Genomic DNA, 11328 nt, shown 5'->3' with positions numbered 1-11328 from the left:
TGATATGTGGAAAACGCTTTAAGATTCCATCTACACTGAAATTCTCCTAAAAAGAACGGCCATAAGACAGTCTTGTTAATGTCAATAGTTTGAACATAATGTACCTGCTAAACTCCTTGCCCATAAAATCCCAAGGGAAATGCAATCTTTGCTTTTTCGATCAACTTACAATTGAAACAAGCTCTGGGTAATATCATATTAACACAACCATGATAGGCTACCGATTTCAAAAGTAATAAACCTGTAAAAGCAATTATATCAGTGATTGATTTCAGAAGCTGAAGACTACAGCAAATAAACCGGAGGAATTTAAATGCCCACTGGAAAGTAAATGCCGGCATCAGGTAACAGAGGTCGCAAGACAAGAAAATCGAACCGAATGATGCAGAAACAAGCAGAGGCAATAATATTCAATAACTGAATTACAAATCTCAATAACACCGGACAGTTAAAGGATGCTGCACCCAGAATATAGTGTACTTTCGCGACAAAATGTAAGTTATTCAGTTGCAAACTTCCCAAGCTGTTGCTCATCTTCAAACCTTCCTGTCAAGTTATTGGGGCAAATGCATGCAAATAAACCACCAGCCTTGGATTAGTATTTTAAGGAGTGATTTCTAAGCCCCTTTTTCTTATCGTAAGTGTGGCGTGGGCATGGATGACATGGAGGAATGTGCAGGGAAACAGATTATGACACAAAGCTACAGAGATTAAATATTTTCATGCTCATTTGGTGTTGGCTCCTTTTGACTAAAACCCTCACGTCATCCTTATCCTTGACTTCAGAACTTGAGGACCGAAAGTAGACCCAAAAAAACACATCTCAAGTTAGATTTACCTCTGTACTTCAACTCTTCAAGGGCTGTGTTGCTTTTTTTAATCTATGTATGCAAACCATTGGATCCTGTCATTCAATGATATCCGAAGAACTATAAATGCTAACAAACGGTTCTTCGCTATGATATCCCAGCCCACAGACCAAGACCATCCAACTCCGAACATCCAAACACACAAGGAGGGGGTTCAGATTGGGTAATTCAGTCAGGATCATGATAAGATGGTGGGAGAACACTCGTTCCTTCAGGCTGAAATGAGAAGAGAGGTGCTACAGCTAGAATCCATGTCTTCTAATCAGCCTCAGAAGCCTCCACTTCAGATCGAGTTGTGGCGTTACATACTCAGGGAACTGATGGGGAAGGTGTCAGAGAGTGTGTCCTCAGTGAAGTCTGCACTTGTGATTTTAGTTCAAGGTGGAAACGGGATAAAACAAGCCAAAACGCACTCCATGGACAGAACTCAAGATACAAAAGTAAAACAAAGCTTCAACTCTCCAGCAACATGCTTCTTGTGACTTCCTGCTCACATGAAGACTTCCTCCAACTCAAGAGTGAGAATTCGGCCTTCATTTGACCGAACAATGTATCTCTTGTCTTTTTTTTGGCAAGCGACGGCTGTGAGCTTCACATGTGTCCCTTTGCGCTGCCACAGTCAAATAGGATGTTCCATCGGAAGGAAAAAAGAGGAGACAGCAGAAGAGTGTAGGAACAGAGCTTTAGCTAGCAAACACTGACGTGGGTCTTTATCAGTGCATCTCTGTTGATGCGCTTTGACAGCATCGTTGTCAAGGTTTATCACTTTGCCACAATTGGAACTTGTTTACAAATGAAAAACAAAAAAAAACATCCTCCTCTTTAGTCCATCCATGTGGCCCATTCGTAACTATGGGAACGGTTGCATGGAGAGGGAACGATTATATCCAGCCTATGAAAAGAACAGAGAAGACACGTTTGTCAGCAGTTTTGAAGAAACCACTTTGAGATTTCTCAGGCTACTCATTATTTAAACTAGTTAAACTACTGTCAAAGTAGCTACACTACAAGTTACTAAAAAGTGGCTAACTACATTGAAGCCATTTACTGTAAAGTCACATTTACCACTGTTCTGTGAATTTTCACGTGCAAAATCCAGTCATTTCAATAGGAATCGATGTGATCAGGAATTTCGAGTTAGAGCTAAATAATTCTTAACATTGATTTTGCAATGGGTTCAAGTCAGTCACGTGGATTTGGTGAGTTGACCAACGGAAAGCTGCTTGGTATGTAAGTGACTTCTGTGTGAGCTGTGCTTCATATATTGGTACACTACTGATAAAACCCTCACGTCAACCTTATCCTTGACTTCAGAACTTGAGGACCGAAAGTAGACCCAAAAAAACACATCTCAAGTTAGATTTACCTCTGTACTTCAACTCTTCAAGGGCTGTGTTGCTTTTTTTAATCTATGTATGCAAACCATTGGATCCTGTCATTCAATGATATCCGAAGAACTATAAATGCTAACAAACGGTTCTTCGCTATGATATCCCAGCCCACAGACCAAGACCATCCAACTCCGAACATCCAAACACACAAGGAGGGGGTTCAGATTGGGTAATTCAGTCAGGATCATGATAAGATGGTGGGAGAACACTCGTTCCTTCAGGCTGAAATGAGAAGAGAGGTGCTACAACTAGAATCCATGTCTTCTAATCAGCCTCAGAAGCCTCCACTTCATATCGAGTTGTGGGGTTACATACTCAGGGAACTGATGGGGAAGGTGTCAGAGAGTGTGTCCTCAGTGAAGTCTGCACTTGTGATTTTAGTTCAAGGTGGAAACGGGATAAAACAAGCCAAAACGCACTCCATGGACAGAACTCAAGATACAAAAGTAAAACAAAGCTTCAACTCTCCAGCAACATGCTTCTTGTGACTTCCTGCTCACATGAAGACTTCCTCCAACTCAAGAGTGAGAATTCGGCCTTCATTTGACCGAACAATGTATCTCTTGTCTTTTTTTTGGCAAGCGACGGCTGTGAGCTTCACATGTGTCCCTTTGCGCTGCCACAGTCAAATAGGATGTTCCATCGGAAGGAAAAAAGAGGAGACAGCAGAAGAGTGTAGGAACAGAGCTTTAGCTAGCAAACACTGACGTGGTTCTTTATCAGTGCATCTCTGTTGATGCGCTTTGACAGCATCGTTGTCAAGGTTTATCACTTTGCCACAATTGGAACTTGTTTACAAATGAAAAACAAAAAAAAACATCCTCCTCTTTAGTCCATCCATGTGGCCCATTCTTACTATGGGAACAGTTGTGTGGAGAGGGTAAGATTATATGCAGGCCTATGAAAAGAGAAGAGAAAAGACACGTTTGTCAGCAGTCTTGAAGAAACTACTTTGAGATTTCTCAAGCTACTCATTATTTAAACTAGTTAAACTACTAAGTAGCTACACTAGAAGATACTAAAAACTAGCTAGCTACATTGAAGCCATTTACTGTAAAGTCACATTTACCGCTGTTCTGTAAATTTTCACATGCAAAATCCATTCATTTAAATTCTTAACACAATTGTTGTAATGGGTTCAAGTCAGTTGCGTGGATTTGCTGAGTCGACCAATGGAAAGCTGCTGGGTATGAAAGTGACTTCTTTCAGTGACTTCTTCATATATTGGTACACTATTGACAACTATTGACTACAGAAGATGTAACTTTTGGCCCTCACAATTTTGCCAAAATATCGCTAATATGACCACACCTTAAGAGGACATTTTGTAATGTCTAATAAAAATATTTTGTAATTAGCAGTATATTTCTGGTACAAAATCAAGGACCTTAACATTAAAAAGGATTTGGACAGATATTTTTTTTTTTACATAAATTATAAAAATTCTACATTAAAAAAACATACAAAATACAACAGATAACACTATAAATTACTATAATTTAGTTAAAAGTGAAAAAATTATATGGAACAAAAATGACGTGTGATGGGACTCAAAGGGAATCAAATTTCAGCTGGTTCATTTAATGATTTTATTGGTGAAATTCAGATTTTACCAACCTGTTAAAATGAATCGTATAAACACTAACAATTGGTTCAGCCACATGACAACCCAAAACACAAACAACACGAACATCAAACTCAGAACATCTTTTGAAGACAAATCGCACAAGCAGAGGCACAGTGCTATTTAAAAGGGCTGTCGGCACCAATAGCCTAGTGGGCAGTGCGCCAACATATAACGCTACTGTGTTACAGGCGTCCCGAGTTCGAATCCCGGCTTGAGGACCTTTCCTGATCCCAACCCCTCTCTCTCTCCCACTTCACTTCCTGTCTGCTCTACACTGTCCTATCCTAATAAAAACGGCAAAAAAAATAAAATTACCATAAATTCTGCATCATTAAGCCCCTAAATGTTGAAGATTCATAGCTGAAAACGTTCTGCCATGTATTCTGCACAGATGCATAAAAAAAAAATCATATTACTGGAAAAGCTATTTTAAAAACAGCTGAGGTACTGCTAGGATACTGAAAGATGTAGTTAATAGCAATGCTACTTTTAGTACTTAGTAGTTACTGCCCAACACTGCTTGTCAGATGGGAAAGGAAGACATAAAAAAACAGATGGACATGGTGAAAAAGGGAAAAATAGCGAAAATTGAGAAAGAAAGATGCTCAACACAACAGTATCAGACTAACATCGTAACAACAGAATGCAATAGCAAGGTACATTTTTAACTCCTACGTAATTTAGAAAAGCAATCACAAAAAAATACTCAAATAGCAGAAAAGCACATGACAAAGAAATGTTTCAGGTTCAAATCAGCAGAACAGATTTAAATACATGGGATACAGGGGGAAACAAATTACAAATCCTGCCCAAGTTCATAGTCTGCGGCTAAGATTAGGTGCTCTTTAAAAAAAAAATCTTGGAAGAGAGTATAACAGCTGAAATAAATTAATTAAAATTCAATACTTCTCTATCCTTATCCCCTTGCCTCAGAAGTTTGTTTTCCATTTTGTCTGAGGGCAAAACTAGGGCGATAAAGTCAGTTTTAGAAGTACAATTTCTCTCGTTTTAATTCCCCCACTCAACATTCAAACAAACTATATGCTGAAAAGGCAGTTTGTGTATAATAGCAGAAATATACAGCAAATGATGCCTCTAAATCATTCCAAAGCAACTATGTGAGGATATATTGCTTTTTTCCTTTTCCCTGAGGTCTTTGTCCTCATTCGGCTTATTACACCGCAAGATTTCAACTTTGTTCTCCAATGACCTTTTCATCCCTGACACCAAGCTAGTTTGTACAGTAGTCTAACGAAGCTTGCTAGATGTGGATGCAGAATGCTAAGGTCACGCTATGACTTTGAAATCTTGAAAAGTTCTTCTAGAAAAAAAAAAGTTAATTCAACAAATATCAGACTGTAACCAGCTCATAATTCACAACGTTAGTATAATGTTTCACAAAAACAAATTATTAGCTCTGTTCCAAAACCTAGTGGACTTCCTATGAAGACACACTTCTGATGTGAAGGTATATAGTTCTGAGGCAAACAGGGTCCTGATCACGACCTGAAACATGTTTATTAGCAGTATTTTTATGTTTATTAGTGTATTGTGTCATTCCTCTTATGTTACCTGTATTGAAGTCAAATCTTTATGTAGGCTGGTCACTAAGAACAGATCTCTCTTGTTGAAGACTCACCTTTGACTAGAGCGGTCGCTATACTGCTGTGCACACTGTGCTGACTGTGAACTCGGTCTCACTGGCCATGATATCAGTGGGCTGGATGTTACGGTCATACATAGGGTTCTCGAAAGTGGCTCTTCCGTTGGTGTTCTCATGGCCTGCGTAACCATTGAAGGGTACTTTGGGCCTTTTTCTGCAAGTAAACAAGACATATTACCAAATATTCTGGAAGAGTGATTCATAATAAATCACAAAAATCAATGCACAATGAGTGCTGTACCTGTGTTTGTAGAGATACAGTGCGAAGCCTGCTATGATCATGGCAATAAAAGGCACTAAAATGGCTGCTGCCACCGAACTGCTATTGGAGGCAAAGTTATAGCCTGGATTCTCGCCATTTGGATCAAGGCCCTCTGTAAAAGAACATACAAATAAAGCATTTACAAAATATTGTTTTTACCTTTTCAAACAATACAGGAATAAACAATTGATTTCTGTATAGAGTTATTATTAACAATAACTAACCACAAGTGAAAAGCTTTTTGTCAAAGCATGTGTTCGAATTGATTCGAAACCATGCAACAAATAAGAAATTAATCAATTAAATGGGCAAACTTCACATCTCACTGTTTTGTATAACTCAACTGGGAGACTTGTTTTTGGGAGATGTCAAACTGCATTATCTTGACAATGCTTTTTAATTAGAGATATCAAGACACGGCAAATTCGTGACACTTTTCAATTTCGACCACAGAGCTTTCCTAAACAACGAGAGAGTGTCAGTGCACCTGTTCATCAGACAATGCCAAAAAGCTTCCCAATAACATCAAGGCTGCAAGTGGGAGATTCAATTAACTAACTCAATAGAGCCAGCTCATCAAACCAACATGAAATGATGGAATATGGGTGTGCACACACACACACGCTCTTTCCACTACAGCTCCTCTTATTAATAAATCTTCTGTTTGCTCAATCTGTCTGACAATGTTGGGATAGGAGTCTATACAGCTGTCGTTTATAGATGAAGGCGCGCATGTTTCATTATGGCAGGATTTGACAGACCGTTCCCGGTTTGGCCTCCACAAGCTGTACACCAGATACTTACACCAACCCTAGTTTTCCTTTCTCTCCTACTAAATTGTATTATAATAATACATGATAGCTCTTGTGGGTGGCATTGGCAGTATATATCATTTTAAACATATACTTGATAACTGATATCTGAGGAAACGATACAGACTTGACATTTTCACTACGACATTAAAGCTGAAGTGTGTACTTTATCCAATGTTAAAATACCTTGCCAGCTTAAAATGCTGAAACATCTATATGCAAATTATTCATGGACTGATTTGTTTGAGCATCCCATCCAGCCTGACACAGATAAACCCCTGTAATAAGTTTTGTTATAATGAATCAATCGGAATAAAGCATTAAAGAGAACAGTGTAATAAAATGCATTATTTTCATTTGTATCATCATATAATCAATCACTTGCATAGGGTATAACTTGAGATAGTGCTATGCTAAGCTAGTACACTGAACATCGGTTTGGGGTCCCAGGTGGACTCAATTCAACAGAAGAACGTGATGAAAATGACATGATTTAATGCCGCTATAATTTCTGTCATTTATTTCTGTCAATATGTTGTTCCAAACCATAATACACTTCTGTTTGTCTTTGAAGCACAAATGAAGCTTTAGATATTTCTGTCCCTCCATTTGAAAGCTTATTTGTGTTTAGAAGATGAACAAAAGTCTCACGGGTTTGGAACGACATTGAGTCCTTTTTAATTTTATCCCTTTAACAAGCAAGATTTTACAGTCCTATAAGACAAGCACACATACCCAGCCTCTGAAGTCCAAACTGGCCGAAGCCTTTTCCTCGAACAAAGCCTTGGTACACAAATGAATCAGAAGAAGGCATGTATGACACCTGTGGAGAAAAGTACAAATCCGTAAGTAAAATGAATGTTCAAAATGTCACAAATGAGCCACTGAAAGGTAAAATGTGTCAGTGATGTGAAAGACTACTTATGTTTGACATTTACTTTCCCCATCATTCCTCGCTGAGGCATAAAAAATGTACACATCCACTTACAAACACATAAAAGTCGCTTTCTCCCTCTTGTGCTTTCTCTATCTCTCTCTCTTACATGAACACACACACACACAAGAGCCACACACTCATGGCCCACACTTTTAATTACACTCTCCCAGGTGCTTGTCCCAAGTGCATTGGAGGGGGGTAGAGACGTCTGGCCCTGATTACCCAGCAATGATTTAACTGACGTTTTAATTAAAAGAAAAACTTTGTCGGTTCTCTTCTATCCCCAGGAGTGACAAGCTGTGTGTGTGTGGTTGAGGGTTTCAGTAGTTACAAGCAGCCCAAGGTCTGGCCCTATACAAGAGCCCTTACATCAGCCTGTGAGTATTGAAGTACACTTTGAGCACTCTCAGGTTGCAGTAAAGGTTCAGAAACGTCCACCTTTCAAAGCAAGAGCACGACTTTCAGAGGACTACATCTGCATGGAGTCACACCATGAAGGAGAAAGGACTTGCATCAACATAAAAGCATGGCTGTTGAAATCAAACGTAAGATGCTTCTTTTTCCCAGTAACCAGTCCACTTATGTATAAGCCGATCAGAAGGCTGGGTCAAGTTAAATCGTGGTTCAAATATTTGATCTGCGGTTGCCTAATATCTTCAAAGCAAACAATCTATTTGAATCGAATCCATTACAACGTGGAAAATCTGTAGAATCATCACAATGATTATTACTTCCACGTTTCACACTGCAGGGAGTCTTCATTTCAAAACGTCAGGATAATGATTCTATGGATGTAAGGCACACAAGGGCTTCCTGTTACAACTACGGGGAAGATCAGAGGAAAGGGAAAGAGGAATATACATACATGTCCATCCAAGGCCCAGTTGTCAATTTTGAACTTGTTAACGAAGATCTCCACAGGGCCTCGAATCTGATACACCTGCAGCAACAACTGGGCTTCTTCTGACACAGAAAAGAAGAACACAATGAGAGAAACAAAGACATGAACGACTGTATTATACATTCAAGTGACTAAAATATTTTAGGGGAATATTTAATTAACTTGCCTTGCATTAAAAGATTACTTTAATTTATGGTAGACAGTGAAACTTACCGGGTTGCTTTGTGTTGGGCGGCTCTTGCACTGTTCCTACAGTTTTTCCGCTTGGTCTGTTATCAGCTATAGGACAAGTAAATATATATGGTGTCAGATGAAGAGGCAGAACACACCTGACATTGACCTTTCAAAAGCAGTACTAACAAACATGATTACATGACTTGTGTAAATAAATTAAAACCAAAAACATTTGGACCATATGGGCATAACATATAGACTTTCTATGATTTGGGATTTCACTTAATATATCTGAATACCCTGTGAAGTCTACTTCGCAGGACATTATAAGATGATTGGACACACACAGTGGGGGAAAAACAGCTTTATTAGATGTCATACGACTATGTTGTCTCTCTCTCTGGTCTCCCACAGGTGCTGTTAATATCCTTCCACTGCAAAAGGCCAGAACCCTACTTTCAGCTTTATTATAAAAGATTCCAGCAACATATTAGACTATGATGCATTTAGGGTTTAACTTGAGACTAATGCCATCCTCCTTCAGCAGAGTAAAAAGGAAATTGTTAATCTTATTTTTCTGCCCTATACGCTCACAGTCGGCATGGTAAATACTGTATGGGAACTGTTTATCTGATGATATTTTATAGCAGTCTGGGCTTTCCAAAACCAAATCAATGCATTCCACTGGGCTAATCAGAGCTCTACTAATATGAAATTTCAACAATAACATGATGAATTGGGCACAGCGATCACACACCTGGTAGCCTTGAGAGTTGTTCTGGTGGCCAAAGAGAGGAGTGCCAGGATCTACACAGCTGGTGTGACTGGGATCTGTGTTAAATAAATAAATTAATTAATTAATAACAATCAGAGCAATTCTGCTTTGCCACCACAGGAATAAATTACATTTTAAAATACAATAAAACAGAAAACACTTATTTTAAATTGAAAAATATTTCACAATATTATTGTTTTTACTGTATTTATGATTAAATAAATCTAGCCTTGAGCAGAAAGGTGGTTCTTAAAAAAAAAAAAAGAAAACACTTCTGAATTGTAATGTGCAGGGTTGCCAGGTTTGTGAAACAAAACCAGTCAAAACCAACAATTACTATTCAAAGCTAGCCCAATCACTTTTTTTTCATTTTGCAATATAATAATGTGTCAGAACTGTTTTATATATTTGTTTATATTTTAAGTGTGAGGGCAGCATGAATACATCAGCTGACCTATGCAAGATGGCTGGGTTCCACTCCAGGTTCCATCGTATTGGCAGTAACGGCGAGCAGAGCCAACCAGGATCAAAGGCGGGTAACATGAGAATGAAACAGAGGACAGGTATGTGAATCCTCTGTCTTCTCGCTTGCCCTGGGCTGGTATCCCTGGATCTCCACAAAATACAGCTGCAGAGAAAGAGAAACTCATTGAGGAAATTATTATACTATAAGGTATTGCCACCATCACACAAAACGTACCGCTAAAATTTAGAAACATCCAGTTAAAAATGTTATATGTGGATTTAAATGCTTATAAACAGTTCTGGTAAACCTCAAATTGTAATTGGAGCCTTTAGAAAAATTCACACTTACGAAAACACTGCGGCCGTTCGCCACTCCAGTTTCCTGTGCCCTGGCAGGTGAGGATAGTGGGAAGGGAAAGCTGGTAGCCCTGATTACAGCTATAACTAATGCTGGACCCCCACTGGAAGTCAGACCCCACCACCTGACCATTCGGGATGCTGGGAGGTGCTCCACACACAATGGCTGTGAGAGGACACAGACAATCAGTCATGTTGAACTAAACTAAAACAACATAGCCTATAGCGCAAGAGCCCAATCATTTGGAAGTATACAGGAAGCTTCCATTCACAAGAGGTGTACTCGAACCTTTGCAAACTGGCTTGGTGCCATTCCATGTGCGATCCTTGGTGCAGATGAGCATGGAGGCACGATCGGCATCCATAGTGAAACCTGGTGAACATTGGAAGCTCACAGTGTGGCTGTACGTGAAGTCAATACCCAGTCTGATACCATTAGCTGGCACTCCAGGATCTCCACAGTTAATGACTGGAAGTGGGCAGAGAGAGTAAAGCAAAGTCAAAGAAAAGCTGAAAGCCATTTGTGGTGCGATAAGAGGAAGTACATGGCTAAATGACAAGCGAGGACAAGTGTGCCAAAATACGGATGATTTGGAACCATTTTATAATTAGCCGTTTCACTGAAACAGATAACAAATTTAGGCAGAAACATTTTCATATTAAAAGGGTCATAAACTGGAAGCAACAAGATGTTTTATCACTCTTAGTGGTGCCTTTAAATTAATGAACTGTTTTAGGCATCAGCTTTGGGAGGCTCTTTCCTCTAGTCACTTCCTGTAGTCTGAGGCCACCGGCAGCTGCTCTGTGCCAAAGACACCAATGTGTCTGGAGCTGTAACGTTTGCACGTGACCGCCATTTGCTCAGAGCCTGAACAGTGAGCATTGTGTTTTTATGAGCATGGCAAGTCACTCGGGTGGCTGCCAAGAGGGGGGACAGGGCTAGTCTATCTCTCCAACACAGGGCTGCTATGTAGACGTCCCTGATCTGCTTGCGTCCAGAGCTGGGATAATGGAGAACACTGTGCCTCATTATTAATTCCTGTCCCACAATGCATTGAAAAGCTTCACGCGAACAAAACCAATTCAACTCCAGCC

The 11328-nt window shown here is 39.5% G+C and overlaps 1 protein-coding gene across 1 annotated transcript in view; it reads right to left on the bottom strand.

Annotated features, from left to right (window-relative positions):
- Positions 1-2581: 2581 nt before the first annotated feature.
- The window catches only part of LOC107733235 (CUB and sushi domain-containing protein 1-like), a gene marked incomplete at its 5' end in the record, with an annotated part of 58086 nt that continues 49339 nt past the window's right edge, over positions 2582-11328 (bottom strand). Inside the window, 10 exons of the mRNA XM_016544797.1 lie at positions 2582-3156; positions 5526-5704; positions 5792-5924; positions 7360-7447; positions 8427-8524; positions 8676-8741; positions 9381-9467; positions 9866-10039; positions 10226-10399; positions 10523-10702. Of these exons, the coding sequence (XP_016400283.1) occupies positions 5545-5704; positions 5792-5924; positions 7360-7447; positions 8427-8524; positions 8676-8741; positions 9381-9467; positions 9866-10039; positions 10226-10399; positions 10523-10702 (1160 nt within the window). The remainder of the gene's footprint in view (positions 3157-5525; positions 5705-5791; positions 5925-7359; positions 7448-8426; positions 8525-8675; positions 8742-9380; positions 9468-9865; positions 10040-10225; positions 10400-10522; positions 10703-11328) is intronic.

Source organism: Sinocyclocheilus rhinocerous, unplaced genomic scaffold (assembly GCF_001515625.1).
Source record: "Sinocyclocheilus rhinocerous isolate Xijiao unplaced genomic scaffold, SAMN03320098_v1.1 scaffold4778, whole genome shotgun sequence".
Taxonomy (NCBI): Eukaryota; Metazoa; Chordata; class Actinopteri; order Cypriniformes; family Cyprinidae; genus Sinocyclocheilus; species Sinocyclocheilus rhinocerous.
This window is presented reverse-complemented; position numbering and strand designations above follow the sequence as displayed.